Below are 16,532 nucleotides of genomic sequence, written 5' to 3'. Positions count from 1 at the left end.
TAAGAAAATAATTTAGATATACTATTATAGTCCATATAATATTCTACATATATATAGTCCATTTTTTATTCTATCCTTTGCTAAGTTTTAGCCAAATTTTATTTTTTAAACTTAAGTCTAAAAAATCATATTAGTCTCACAAGTTTTGTCATAAATCATTCCACACGTCCAAGTCCATAGGGTTTTATAAATGTTGAAATCAGTCCCACATTTTACAAAGTCGGCAGTTTTGGTCCTTTAATCAAATGAGTCCCATTTATTCAACTTTATGCAATTTTTATGCCAATTTTATATAGAAATCAATTTTAACGACTCTAAATTACGTGATAATCAATAAAGGGTTCCAATATTAAATCTAATGCAAAAATAGTAATTTAAAATGCGTAAGAGTAAAATATAGAGTTTTTGGGCCGCCCAAGCCCAAACGAAGGGTGTTATGCAAACGGGACATACACAACATTAGTACAAGTTCATAATTAAACTAAATATGATAATAAAATAAAGCTAATTACTATTACAAAGCCAAAAATTAAATTACAACTCATTTTGGGCTAAACCAAGAATAAATGATAAGGAAATAGTGGCTCAATCAACTGAAGCAGACCCAAAATCATCAAAAATGACTAAGTATGAGAAACACATTGATCAGACCCAAGTACTAGGCCCAAACTCCCTTTCCTTTCCAATTTTTATTAGAACTGATTCCGAATTTCGAAACCAATCACAGTCATACCACGTATAACAAATTCTGTCTGTCACCCTCAACTCCATAAGTTGAGTCTTATCCAAGTTATCAACTTAGTACCGAAGAGCTATACCTTAGGATTCCAATCTTCATGCTTCTCAACCTTTACCAGACACGTAAATCCTATACAACCCCTAACTTTTCGGCGCAAAACCTGAAGCGTCATATAATAATTATTTAACCATCGAACCTCTCATTGCATCATCTCGATATGCCATAATTTTTTCGAAAGTATCCAATCTTATCGCTCTAAATCTCACGCAATTGCTCCCAAATCCTTAATATCCAACAATGCTTACCCAAACTGTCCGGTCACTATTACTTGCAATCATACAATATTACCACGAGTAAGGTCCCACCCCGAAAATATAACTCTAGCATCACATGATAGGAATTCCACAATCCTTTCTCTAAAAGCACGCTAACTCATCGACTGTAGAATGTTACAAATGTTTCCAATGGTGTACTACCAAGCCACTTCTTATAATTCTCAATATGTCGGTTCACCGAAATATGCTTATCACTAGCTACCGATCACGAATCTCACATAATTTCCTCATATCACTTAGTCCATTTCTGTAGACTTCCTTCCTTAACCTCATGCAACAATCACACCTCATCTGAATATGCAAGACAACGATGCCACCATCTAAATAGACTCAAGTAATCCCAAGATGTACCTCATTCTTGCCGACTCTTGATCAGCTATACCTTTTCTTGACTCTTCAATTCCTCAATTTCTATCAGTTCATTTATACCGCCATCGTCTGACCATTACTCGAACCCACTTAGTAGTCTTATCACATAACCATAAGTCTCGTACACTAACTGAATCACACCTGGATATAATAGTAGGCCACAAACGCTATCCATTATAGTTTCCTTAACGCTTACCATTCTAAACTAAACACTCTCTAAATCCCGGGTATCGTATAACAGTCTTACTAATATCCTCATGTATCTCACTGAAGCGTCCTTGACCAAATTGCCTCACTCAATTTTCAAAATGTTATCCCGAACTTAACTCAATTAACCCATCATCGATCTACCATTTCAAGTATCTACGTTTACTAATCCCTTACTCAAATCCTTAACGTTACTAGTCCTTGAAGAATCACCTCTTACCTCAATTATCAAATCTGAATACCTCTAACCACTCGGATGATTATCCCTTTTTATTCAATTACCTAAGTCGAGTAATAACACAGCCAGTAGAGGGATCTAGCCAATTTTTACACAATGAATACAAGGTTCAAAACCTTAGTCCACCACTGACCTCTATTAGTCTATGACATAACCGAACATACCAGCTCATTCATAAAATCTCAAGCCCACTCTATACGGTACAATCGCAACCAAGCTCTCACATCACTAACTTTTGTTCCAACGATTTCCTTTTTGGCCTTAACCTCGAAGACACCAATCAACCTCATCGGTCACCCTTTTACTGAGCGTCATGCTATAATGCCCCTGTAATCCAAACACGACTCACGTACCCATGTTATCTCACCTCAAGTCTTACAAACCTTAATCTTCTGAACCCGATAGCAAGATGCCTCATGTAATCCTTCAGTTCCCATATTCCATTTCAAATCACTTTTATCACTATCAACCAACAATTCTCAAATCCACTCGATTCTCAAACTAATCATCCACCTAAGCCAAACAACGCACAAAACAATATCCATATTTCTCCTCAAATCTAAGTGAAACAGTCGGTAACTCCTCAATTCATTAACTCATCACATTCGTCCATAATTGAAGTCATTTCTATCAGTCGATTACTACCTCCTAAGAAGCCTACAACTCAGTCAAATTTATTGACCAAACGATGTGACCATAACATTCACTTACTAATAAAGTAGTCCTTTAACATCAACGAGCTTATATAGAGAATGACATTAGTACCATATCCCTGAGATATAACGTGAACCTGTAAGTACGACCGTTACCAACCCATGCCGAATTATTCCCACAAGATTCAATACTCTATAATAACCATAACTCAGAAAACCACCTCCATCAATACCGTTCTGTCATGCCAAACCCCCCTTTACCTTTCACAACTGAACACGAAATTCGCCCTCGCATCAATTGCAACTTTATCCTAACAACCATGTCAGATACTAATTTTTCCTTTCCCGATATCACGAAAAGTACTCATATTTAAGATATTCTAAGAAGTCTTAGTTCGCTACACACTTCCCACAAAAGCTTCCTTCATGTCCTTATTGTCAACTACTTTTCTTTATTACACACGATCACAATACGTTTGCCCACATTCGATAGTCATCACCGAACTTACATTTGTCCTCACATACCAAAGTCTAATACTCTACCGTTACTGAATCGTCGATCCGCCATTGGTTCACCAGTATCATCCACACCATCATAAAGCCTTGATGAAGCTGAAGTCAACCTATCATATCATCGAGCAACCCACTATTGTTAAGCCATCAATGCACTAGTCACTTTTGAGCAACCCAATATTGAAACATGGAGATCATGTAACCCTCTGAACTACCTTTCCCAATTCTCACAAACCCTCACAATAAATGAGTCTAATCGCGACTCCACATAACAACCGAATCTAATCGCGACTCCATACAATCACATCCTTAGGCCATACTAGAGACTGAACTGGGTCACGCGTTTGAATCTGGATAACATATCTCGTACCATTCCACAACACATCATAGATCGATCATACGCATAAGAATTCGAGGACGAGTTTCCACCCTCCGTGGGTGATTGAAATAAGAGAGTTCAGATACCAATTGGAATCGACTAGATACCAATTTGGATGCAGTCACATGAGAGAACGAAAGAAACTGAAGTTTCATAAATATCTTATAGCCTCTAGCCAATAAGTACGAAGCTCATCGTACTGATCCATAAAACTCTACTAGACACGCTCTTGTATTATAGACTGAGTAACCAAGGGCTTTGATACAAACTTGTCATGACCCACTTTCACTCAGTCGTGTGGGCACCTACCTTTCCCACCTCGGTAGGCGAACCCTTAACTAGACATTCACAATAATGGAAAAATATCGAAAGAAGTAAAATAGAGAAAGTCTCACAAATATAATATAAATAAGAAAGTGCGGAGGTAAATGAAATCCACCCCAGTATATGGTCATACGAGAGCATCTAACTAAATACTACAAGTCTGAATCATAATAATAAATAAGTAGTCTCAGAATAGAAATAAACACATAATGATAGAAAGAGTCATTGGGCAGCGAACGTCCTCATGCTCACTCTGAAGGACTCGAATCAGCCATCCTCGAATATCAGTCACGAGGAGTAGAAGTCGTTCACTCCTAGTACTTTGCATTCATAAAAGAATGTAGCAAGTGCAGGTCAGTACAAACAACAAGTACTGGTAGGTATCATCGGTCGACTAAGATTAGCTAACATATACTAAGACAATAAAGTAAGATAAATAAGTAAATCAACAAAGTATAAATCAAACACGAGCCAGTGACCAAGTACAAGTCATCACCTATGTTATAGCATCTAAACCCAACTGTGCCAAGTCTAATTATAATCAACATCGAATCCGTGTATCACAAGGTATCACAACCATCACAGGAAGCCAAATGATCTAATGCAATGCATTAATGTATGATGTGAATGCAATGCATATGCAGTGTATACATGTACTCCGATGATGGAACATCACATCTCGGCAGCACAACCCATGGGGGACCCGCGAAGTTCATGTATCTGAGGATTCTGGCAATAACCTCGGCAATCGCTACATCAGGGTTTCGGCAACAACTTTGGCAACTGCTACACTCATACCTTAATTTATAGATAAACATCGGACATCGATCCTCACGTCACTCTCATCCAACTGAGCCCAGCTCGTAACAGTATTTTCTTAAGTACCATAATGTATCAACAATATATCATGAAGGATGAGAATGCGTGCAATGTATAAGTTCAATATCAATAATCAAATGAAGATCAAAGTACCATGCATGGGCACAGCAACAATATCATGGATAGGCTACACAATAAGCCATAATAGAGCACTATCCTCATATCAAACGACAAAAAGTAAGATACTACAATATCAAGATCAAGATATATCAATAGTCTCCAATATTTACTATCTCCACGAGGCATCGAGCCAATAATAACCGAAAAGATAGTCACAACACAATGGGGTGGCTAACCCCAATCACACAATAGAGCCCAACCTAAGATAATATCAAACCCAACTTCATACCTGAAGGTTTACATGCTTTCTCCGACAATATCGTCTAAATATATGCTTCGCTAAATGAAGTCTCAACATAGGGTAAACCATAACCTACCTGGAAGGTCAAATAATAAAGTCTCCAATAATCAAACCTTGGTCTTCCCTTTCCTTTAAGCCTCGAGATAATGAAAGTCTAAACATATCCGAATCACGCAATTAGAATCAAGACGAACATCAATCAAACCCTACTTCTATTCAAGACCCATATTCTCGACTTATGGAATAGGGTTTATGAACTAGAAAGGTGAAATTAGGAATCTAAAGATCTCAACATGAAATTAAAGCTCTAGGTGATCAATTCCCATCAATATCCAGCTAGAAGAACCAATAATTTACTCAAATTCGAATTCTTGGCAAAATTCTCAAATTTGGGTATAAACCCTAACTCTCAATTCAACAATTAGACCTTAATCAAGAAGTAAACATGTTACTATAGCTTATATTCATCAAATCCATGATAAATAAAGCTATCCCAACCACTAATTGTAGATTTATAACCAAGAAATCATTTAGGAAGAAACCCATTAAAACCCACTATTAATATTCAACTTATTGATGAACTTAGCATGAACGATGAATTCCTATGGTGATTTGATGATCAAGGAATGAAGTATAAGGTTGAGGAAACTCACCACACAACTTAGCCTTTTTAAGAACTCCAAAATCCTATTCAATAGCCTTTAGGCAAATGGGGAAATGTTTAGAGACGTAGGGTTTTTTATCACTTAAACCATTCATTTACTGCCCGACAGGAGCGTCGGCGCTCAGGGTACAACTTCGACGGTCCCTTGCAAATGGTCTAGACCGCTTCGGCGGTCGGTCCATCGCTTCTGCAGTGCCTCTTCCACGGTACTGGTTTCGTGGAAGCGGACACCAGCAAACCAAAAATAGCCCAAGTTTTCATGAACTTCACCCCAAGTCTTGACTAACACTCGATACCATTTGCTCACAAATCAAATATGTAACTATACATAAAAATGCGCTACGAACGCATTCGTGGCATCAAAATTCCCATCGGGTTCTGGTTGACCGAGTCAACCCCCAATACCTCAAAACTAACCTTCCAATCCAAGTCCCAAAATGCACCCGAGTGCATTGGGAATCGAACCAAAAATGCACACAGGTTCTAACAGACTATCCGAATCTCTCAGAATTGACAGATTCCTGAAAAAGTTCATTTACTAAAAAGTCAACTTTGAGTCGACCATTTTTTTGCTTTTAAGCCAAATTCCCTAAAACTTACCCTAATAAAATTGAATGACCTCAAGAAGTATGCCAATAGTCCCTGTGGGTTAAATATGAGCTAATAAAGCTCGAAAAAAGATCAAAAGGGTAGAAACGTAATAACGACCAAACAGGTCCTTACATTTCATCAATAATATCATGGTTTATTCAAAGAGTATAGATGAGCATGAGCATCATTTGAGGATTATCCTTGGGTTATTGAGGGAGCAAGAGCTTTATGCCAAGTTTTTGCAATGTGAGTTTTTGCTAAATTCAGTGGCATTCTTGGGCCACGTGGTTTCAAACGACGGGATCATGGTTGATCCTAAGAAGATTGAGTCCGTTAGGGATTGGGCAAGGCCCACTACAGTGATTGAGATTCATAGCTTCGTTTGTTTGGCTATTTACTATCATCGGTTCCTGAAAGAGTTTGCTTCTATTGCTTCTCACCTTACCAGATTGATTCAGAAAGAGGTTCCTTTCCAGTGGTATGATGCCTTTCCAGTGGTCCGATGCTTGTGAAGAGAGCTTCCAAAAACTCAAGAACTTGTTGACTACAACCCCTTTTTAGCATTACCCCTGGAGGGTAAGGATTTCTCAGTTTATTGTGATGCGTCCCATGTTGATTTGGGTGCCATGTTGATGCAAGATGGTAAGGCCATTGCCTATGTTTCTAGGAAATTGAAGATCCATGAGAAGAACTACCCTACTCATGATTTGGAGTTGGCAGCGGTAATCTTCGATTTGAAGATTAGGAGGCACTTCTATATGGGATCCATTGTCAGGTATTTATCGATCATCCTAGCCTTCAACACGTGTTCAGTCAGAGAGATCTCAATTTTAGGCAGCGTAGGTGGATGGAACTACTAAAGGATTATGATATCATTATTATTTACCATCCGGGTAAGGCTAATATAATAGCTGATACTTTGAGCTAAAAGGCAGTGAGTATGGGTAGTTTAGCTCAGTTGATTGCTTCAGAGCATCCTTTAGCCATGGAGGTTCAGACTCTAGCTAACAGTCTTGTGCGTCTTGATATTTCAGATCCAGGTAGAGTTTTAGCGTATGTTGAGGTGAGGTCGTCTCTCTTGGAGCAGGTCAGGGCTTAGTTGTTTGATGATGCTAAGTTATGTAAGATTCGTGATAATGTTTTGAGCGGTGAGGCCAATGAGGTCGTGCTTGATGATGAGGGGATTTTGAGGATCAAGGGATGCGTGTGCATTTCTCGTGTGGGTGATCTGATTCACTTGATGTTAGAGGAGGCTCATAGCTTCAGGTATTCTATTCATCCAGGGGAGACTAAGATGTATCATGATTTGAGACAACACTACGGTAGAGTCGGATAAAGAGAGATATTGCAGATTTTGTTGCTCAGTGTGGGAATTGCTAGCAAGTCAAGTATGAGCACCAAATACCTGGTATTATGCTTTAGAGGATGCCTATTCCTGAGTGGAAGTGGGAGAGTATTGCCATGGATTTTGTTGTGGGACTTTCGAAGACCCTGGGCAAGTTTGATTTAGTTTGGGTTATTGTTGATCGGTTGACTGAGTCTGGTCATTTCATCCCCATTCATCTTACTTATAATGCAGAGAAGTTGGCCATGATTTATATCCGAGAGATAGTGCGATTGCACGGGGTTCCTATTTTCATCATTTTTGAACGAGGTACTCAGTTTACCTCTAAATTCTGGAGGATATTGCAGACAGAGTTGGGTACTCAGTTAGACCTTAGCACTACATTTCACGCTCAAAATAAGGGTCAGTCCGCGCGGACTATCCAGGTGCTTGAGTATATGTTGAGAGCATATGTTATTAATTTTGGTGGTCATTGGGACCAGTTCTTACCCTTGGCAAAGTTCGCATACAACAATAGCTACCATTTGAGTATTGATATGGTGCCATTCGATGATTTATATGGTGGGAGATGTTGTTCTCCTATCGGGTGGTTTGATGCTTTTGAGGTTTAACCTTAGGATACAGATTTACCGAGGGAGTGTTTGGACAAGGTAAAGCTTATTTAGGAAAAGCTTCTGGCAGCTCGGAGTAGGCAAAAGATATATGCGGACCGGAAAGTCCGGGATCTAGAGTTTATGGAGGGTGACCAGGTTCTTCTGAAGACTTCACCTATGAAGAGTGTTATGCGATTTGGGAAGAGACGCAAGTTGAGCCCGAGGTACCATTTGAGATTCTCCGTCATATTGGTGATCTTGTTTATAAATTAGCTTTCCCAGCAAGCTTGTCAGGTGTTCATCCGGTATTTCATGTTTCTATGCTGATGAAGTACCATTTAGAAGGGTCTTATATTGTTCGTTGGGATTCTGTGTTGCTTGATGAGAATCTGTCCTACGAGGAGGAGCCTAAAGCGATCTTAGATAGGCAGGTTAGAAAGTTGAGGTCCAAGGAGATAACTTCTGTTAAGGTGCAATGGAAGCATCGTCCTGTTGAGGAGGCCACATGATAGACTGAGTTCGATATGCTTTTCAGATAACCCCAGTTATTTTCTGAGTCAGGTACATTTCGCCCCGTTTCTTTCCTTGTCACTCGAGGACGAGCGATTATTTAATTGATATCTGATGTAACGATCTGTTTGGTCGTTATAGCACTTTTGACCCATTTACCCCTATTGACCCTTCACTGAGCCCTATTAGTACGATTTTGACCCCCAAAGTAGTTGGGGGAGATTTATGATGACTTTTTTGAGATAGAGCCTTAAAATGAAAAATGTTTGACCGATAGTTGACTTTTCAGTAAACTGAGCCTTTTTGGAAATTCATCGATTTTGAGAGGCTCGAATGGTCGATTATGACTTGGAGGGATGTTCTGTTCGGTTCTCGAGACACTCAGGACCGTTTTGGGTTATTGGTTGGAAATTTGATCTTAGGCCATTCGGTGTTGACCCGATCAAATAGACCCTTTTTTGTAATTCCAAGACCATGAGTGAGTCTGTAGCGTATTTTTATGTATGATTGCATGTCTGGTTTGTATCTGGGAGGTCTCTAGTGATTGTCAAATTTTGATTGAGTTAGTGAAAAACCAGGATTATTCTGGTGTCTGGTGCCCACCGTAGTGGCACAATTTGCTTTGTAGCGGACCAGCCTGCTATAGTGAGTAAGTGAGGATCGTGGCAAGTCACCAGAGCATACTAGGATCCGCTGTGGCAGACTCATGGTAATGAAGAGAAGGCTACTGTGGCGAGCCCGCTGCAGCGGACGGACAATGACGGGACCAGATTCAATTTAATGCCTAGTTAAAACCCTTTATTTCTTATCTCTTTATTTATTGTTCCTACGTATCTTTGAGGCGATTTGAAGAGGTTCTTGGCTGAATTCTCTCGAGGGTAAGTTCTCTAACCTAGATTTCATTCTTTTACCTTTCTTAAGCATGAATCCATGTTAGAAAATCTATAAAACATAAGAATGAAGATGGGTTTTGATGTTTACTTCATTCTTTAGAGATTTGTTGGTGGATTTGACTAATCTTGTAAGTCGTTATAGTCTTTCTAGAATTTTTGCCCCTTTTCGAGCATTGGGTTGCTCACTTTTGACCTGAGGAGGCCGTTGACATGCTTCTCGAGGTGTCTAGACTTGATTCGGGTGACTTTTTATGGAATATGGGCTTTAAGCGAAAAAAAGATGACTCAAAGTTGACTTTTGGGTAAACGGACATTTTTTGAAAATTCGTCGATTCTGAGAGGTCCGAATGGTCATTTAGACCTTGTGTGTTTATCTGACTCGATTCCCAATGCACTTAGATATATTTTGGGACTTGGGTTGGGAAATTGGAATTGAGGTATCGGGGGTTGACTCAGTCAATGAGACCTCAGTTGGGACTTGGGTTGGGAAATTGAAATTGAGGTATCAGGGGTTGACTCGATCAACAAGAACTCCGTTGGGAATTTCGAGGCCACGAGCGTGTTCGTAGCGTGTTTTTATGTGTGTCTGTGTATGTGGTATGTGACCAGATAGCCTCGGGAATTAGTCAAAAAATTGTATTGAAGTGTGAAACTTAGTGTAGTTTCTGGCGTCCGCTGCCCACTAGCCCGCTTTGGCGGCACCAGCACCACGGCAGCGTTACTGCTGGAGCGATCACCCTGCCGCTGGAACGGTCCATGCCATTTGGGCTTGACAGCTGAAACGACCATAGCATCGCCAAAGCGAGTGATGGGCAGTGAGTTCATTTAATGAAGTGTTAAAAGCCCTTAGTTTATCATTTAATACCGTTACGAAAATAGAGCTCTTGGGGTCTGTTCTTGGAGAATTATTGGTGAAGATTCTCGGTGGTAAGCTCTCCTAACCTTCTTGCTATTTCATTGTTCCTAATTATCTTAAGGATTTCCTCTTTCCTTGTTATCCCTTAGTAATGGAAGATTAAAAGTGAGTTTTGATGGATTTTATATCTAGGCTTATTAATGATGAGATTGATGGAGTTTATGCTAGATTATGATGAATCTAAGGTTGTTAATCATATATCTATCATTATTAGTATTGAATTCTTGATTCTAAGTGTTAGGGTTTATACCCAAAATTGGGGATTTTACTTGAAATTCGAAATTAGGTGAATCCTTGATTTAATTTAGCAATTGGTTGATGGGTTTTGATCACCAAGTGATTAATTTGATATTTTACCCCCGAATTTCCCGTTTTGACCTTTGTAGACCCCATTTTCCCAAATTCTAGAGTTGGATTTGACCTAAATTGAATGATAGCAATATTAGTATCGATCTTTATGATTTCAAATCTAGATTTTGAATATTCCTAGACTTCTTTGATCTTGAGGCTTAGCGGAAGGGCAACGCTAAAGAGTGATTGTTGGTGTTCGCTGTTCGGCCATCCAGGTAGGTTATGGCTTACCCTTAGTGAGACTTCGTGTAGCAAAGCATATATTTAGATTATATTGTCGGAGAAAGCATGTATACCTTCGGGGATGAAGTTGGGTTGGATATTGTATTAGGTTGGGCCCTATTCTGTGATTAGTTCTAGCCACCGTTGTGCTGTGATTTATTTGTCCTATTGTTGTGGGCTTGATGCTGCATAGTGATAGTGGATATTAGAGACTATTGAGATATCTTGTTTATGATATTGTGGTGCCCCACTGGTTGGCATTTGATTATGAGAATAGTATTTTATATGACTTGTGTAGTCTTTTATGATATTGTTGGTGTACCCATGTTTGGTACTTGTGATATTAACTTGATTATTCATGTTGACTCATACATCGCACGCATTCACATCTCTCATTATATATTGTCGATACTTGATGAAACACTGTGTTGAACTGAGCTCAGTTTGCTTGAGAGTGATGTGAGTAGTCCGATATCCGATGGTTGTCCGGGAATCGTGTTGTGTGCGAGTGATGTGAGTAGTCCGATGTTCGATGGTTGTCCCGGAATAGTGGATGAGTGAGTACATGGACTTCGCGGGTCCCTCATGGGTTGTGCTACCGGGATGTCAATACTTTCGTCTGAAGTACATGTGTACACTGCATTGCATTGGCATTCTTACATCATTGCATTGCATCTTGGCTTATACTATGATGATCCGGTGTTGTACTTATGTTAATTGATTTCGGATTGGATATATATTGAGACTTTTCCTACTTGCAACCTAGGTGATGACGGATACTTGTTTCGGATTGCGTTTGACATATACTTGTTGATTTATCTTCCTATGCTGCTTTATTGTTCGAATTATGTTAGTTATACTTAGTCAGCCGATGATACCTACCAGTACTGTGGTTTTGTAGACCTGCACTTGCTGCATTGTTTTATGAATGTAGAGTTTCAGGTTAGGTTTGCTTCTATCTCTCGTGGTAGGTAGTCGCCATCAGCATAGTACCGAGTTTCCAGGGTGAGCATGAGACATCTGTTGCCTTGAAGACTCCTCTTATTTTTATGTCTTACTTTCCTACTCCGAGACAGAGACAGATTGATGTATTATCATATTATTCCAGACTTGTATATTTTTCATTAGATGCTCTTGTATGGATTAGACAAGACCTTGGGGGTATTTCCTTACTCCGCATTATTTCTGTTATAATATCGTAAGACTTACATGATTTCTCTATTCTGCTTAAATTGAGTTATTTATTTGTCTTTAATTTCATTGTGTTGAGGGTTCGCTTACCAAGGTGGGGAAAGATAAGTACCAGCACGGCTTAGCCAAATTGGGCCGTGACAAATCTAAGCATGGAATTTGATGAATAGTGACTAATAGGCTTGAATCTTCCATCTATGTTGATGATTTGTAAGTTTGAAAGTTAGGGTTTATCTGAGCTGGGGTTTTCTTCAAGTGTTCCACAATGGAGAATTCTTTCGGCTGCATTCGGTGCCAGAAATTTTCAGGTTCACCTTCAGTGATGGGCTTCTTTTGATTTCCTTCCTTTCGGGGTGCCCCTTGGGCCAAATCTTCGAAAGTGTAATACCTCCCAAACCGCATCATTCCATGAGCCGCGGCTACTTGTACAACCAATGCCTTTCTATGTGCCACTATTACTTCCTGAAATACTTGCGCGGCAACTGGCGCGGGGATCAATACTTTAAATTGTGGTCGTTCTTGTATTGTGAGGGACGCCACTGTATGCTCGAGTGCTTGAATAGGATCCCGAATAATAGGCTTGCCTCCGGCTCAATCTTCTTCTCTCTCTATCATGTGAATTGTATTGTTGCCATGATTAGGCAAGGGATTGGTGTTCACATTTGGCGTAGTCATTTGGAGAATGATCTCCTTTTTATCAATCATATCTTGTATTTTATACTTCATATTAATACAATCCTCAGTACTGTTACCGTTCCCACCAGAATAGTAAGCACATGTTTGATCTGCCTGATAGAACCTGTTTCTGGGATTGACAATCTTTGCGGGAACCGTTTGGATCATTCCTGCAGCGCTTAACCTTTTGAACAGTTCAGTTCGAGTTTCCATCAACGGGGTTAACGTACGGGCAGGCTTCATTTTGAAGTTATGACGTGGCGCATTATAGGCATTTGGTGGTGGTTGATTCTGGTAATTTGCTGGCGGGTTATTTTGTGGAGGTCTGTTAGCAGGTTTGGGAGTTTGATAATTTGGCTGTGGAGCTTGGTAATTTGGTAGTGGTGATTGGAAGGTAGTTTGTGGAGCTTGGTAGTTTTGTGGTGGTGATTGGAAACTGGGTTGCACATAATAAACGGGCAGCGGGTTATATGAAGCAAGTAGGTAGGCATTTGGGGGTGGTGATGGATTGATTTCCATGGAAGATTGAATTCTTCCTTCCTTTTGAGTGTTGGGCTAAGGGTATGGGAAATGTTTGCCACGTCTTCCTTTTTCTTTCAAGCGAGTCCCATAGTACTTTGTCCGGTAGCCTTGCTGGCCACGCTTATGATTCTTCCTGATTTGAGGCCATCTTCTATGGCTTCCCTCATCTTTACTAGTTCAGAGAATGGCCTTCCAGGCATTGAAAGCATCCGATCATAAAAGTTCGTCTCTTGGGAACGGATGAAGATGGAGATTAGTTCTTCCTCGCTCATTGGTGGTTGCACTCGAGCGGCTTCGGTTGAGGTATGGTTCACGCCATGACAGGTAGAATAGACATAACTATGAATGAAGGACCAATTAGGAAAAAACATAAAAATGATCCCTTCTCTTTGGTAGTAGGTTTAAAATAGTCTCTTAAGTATCAACTAAGCAATCCTGTTCCTTTAAGTTTGCCAAAAGTGAGCACTTCTAATCTTTGTCAAATATTTATTAAACTCTGATTGTAAAAGTTAACTAGAACTATGAAACAAAAACTAACCAAGAACACCCGAATTTGCGTCAAAATTTTAGAAACCGCACACAAAATAACTTAAAAAATAATAGAAACTAAAATTGTAACATGTGTCATTTTAATAATAATTAGGACAATATATTTAGGTTAATGTTCTACTTTTCTTATTAAGCCTCCGCACGATGTCAATGTTTTTAGATTAACTTAGAAAAGCGTTTAGCGTGTAAGTAGTTCCTTGTATTTTTTAAGGCATGTCATAAGAATTTCGCCTCGAACTCAAGGGCAGCAACTTGATTTGGTCATGTACGATATGTTATAATTTAGGTATTATTTTATAAAAAAAATAATGGTGATGTGCGCATATGGACATTAAAAGAGTTGAGATATGGTTCACGCAATGCAGGTTGGTGGCATCGAAAGCCAGCCACATCTCATCTTTTTTTTGAGGCATGACAGGTAGATTTGACCAAAATATCAATGAAGGAAAAATTAGGAAAAAATAACAAAAATGATCCCTTATCTTTGGCAGTAGGTTTAAAATAGTCCCTTAAGTATCAACTGAGTTGTTCTGTTCCTTTAAGTTTGCCAAAAGTGAGCACGTTAATCTTTGTCAAATATTTACTAAACTCTGATGGTAAAACTTAAAAAGAACTGTGGAACAAAAACTAACCAAGAATACCAGAATTTCCGTCAAAATTTTAGAAACCGCACACAAAACAACCTAAAAAATAATAGAAAGTAAAATTGTAAGATGTGTTGTTTTAATAACAACTAGCACAAGGCATTTACGTTAATGTTCTACTTTTTTGTTAAGCATGAGCACCGCATGATGTCAAAGTTAATCGATTAACTTAGAAAAGCATTTAGAGTGTAAGTAGTTCCTTGCATTTTTAAGGCATGTCTTAGGAATTTCTCCTCGAGCTCAAGGGCAACAACTTGATTTGGTCTTGTACGATATGTTCTAAATTAAGTTTTAATTTACAAAAAATAATGATGTTGTACACATGAACATAAAATGAATTGAGGTATGGTTCATGCGATGCAGGTTGGTGGTATCGGAAGCCAGCCACGTCTCATCTTTTTTCTGAGGCATGACAGGTAGATTTGACCTAACTATCAATGAAGGAAAAATTAGGAAAAAATAACAAAAATGATCCCTTATCTTCGGTAGTAGGTTTAAAGTAGTCCCTTAAGTATCAATTGAGCAGTTCTATTCCTTTATGTTTGCCAAAAGGGAGCACTTTTGATGTTTGTCAAATATTTACTAAACTCTGATTATAAAACTTAACCAGAATTGTGGAACAAAAACTAACCAAGAAAACCAGAATTTCTGTCAAAATTTTAGAAATCGCACTCAAAATAACTTAAAAAATAATAAAAAATAAAGTTTTAACATGTGTCGTTTTAATAATAATTAGGAAAATAAATTTAGGTTAATGTTCTACTTTTTTTACTTAAGAACGAGCACCTCACGTTGTCAAAGTTATTAGATTAACTTATAAAAAGGTTTAGTGTGTAAGTAGTTCCTTGTATTTTAAGGCATGTCATAGGAATTTCGCCTCGAGCTCAAGGGCAACAACTTGATTTGATCTTGCACGATATGTTCAAAATTAGGTATTATTTAAAAAAACTAATGATGATGTATGCATATGGACATAAAATAAGGTGAGGTATGGTTCACACGATGCAGGTTAGTGGTATCGGAAGCCAACCACGTCTCTCATCTTTTTTCTGATGCATGATAGGTAGATTTGAACAAACTATCAATGAAGGACAAATTAGGAAAAAATAACAAAAATGTTCCCTTATCTTTGGTAGTAGGTTTAAAATAGTCCCTAAAGTATCAACTGAGCAGTTCTGTTCCTTTAAGTTTGCAAAAAGTGAGCACTTTTGATCTTTGTCACATATTTACTAAACTCTGATTGTAAAACTTAACTAGAACTGTGAAACAAAAACTAACCAAGAACACCAAAATTTCAGTCAAAATTTTAGAAACCGCACACAAAATAACTGAAAAAATAATAGAAAGTAAAATTGAAACATGTGTCGTTTTAATAATAATTAGGACAATATATTTAGGTTAATGTTCTACTTTTTTTGTTAAGCCTCCACCTGATGTTAATGTTATTAGATTAACTTACTAAAACATTTAGTGTGTAAGTAGTTCCTTGTATTTTTTAAGGCATGTAATTGGAATTTCGCCTCGAGCTCAAGGGCTGCAATTTGATTTGGTCTTGTACGATATGTTCTAAATTAGGTATTATTTTATAAAAAAAATAATGATGATGTACGCATAGGGACATAAAATGAGATGAGATATAGTTCACGCGATGCAGGTTGGTGGTATTGAAAGCCAACCACATCTCATCTTTTTTCTGACGCATGACAGGTAGATTTGACCTAACTATCTGTGATGGAAAAATTAGGAAAAAATAAAAAAAATTGAACCCTTATCTTCGGTAGTAGGTTTAACAAAGTCCCTTAAGTGTCAACTGAGCAGTTCTGTTCCGTTAAATTTGCCAAAAGTGAACACATTTGATCTTTGTCAAAT

General features: G+C 38.5%; 1 protein-coding gene across 1 annotated transcript; it reads left to right on the top strand.

The window, feature by feature from the left end:
• The first annotated feature begins 6,401 nt into the window (after nt 1–6,401).
• LOC132639437 (uncharacterized mitochondrial protein AtMg00860-like) lies at nt 6,402–6,764 on the top strand. Its single transcript, XM_060355879.1, has one exon. The coding sequence runs from the start codon at nt 6,402–6,404 to the stop codon at nt 6,762–6,764; it is 363 nt and encodes a 120-aa protein (XP_060211862.1).
• The last annotated feature ends 9,768 nt before the right edge of the window (nt 6,765–16,532 follow it).

Source organism: Lycium barbarum, chromosome 5 (genome assembly GCF_019175385.1).
Source record: "Lycium barbarum isolate Lr01 chromosome 5, ASM1917538v2, whole genome shotgun sequence".
Classification (NCBI taxonomy): domain Eukaryota; kingdom Viridiplantae; phylum Streptophyta; class Magnoliopsida; order Solanales; family Solanaceae; genus Lycium; species Lycium barbarum.
Note: the sequence above shows the minus strand (reverse complement) of the source record. Positions and strands in the feature narration are given on the sequence as shown.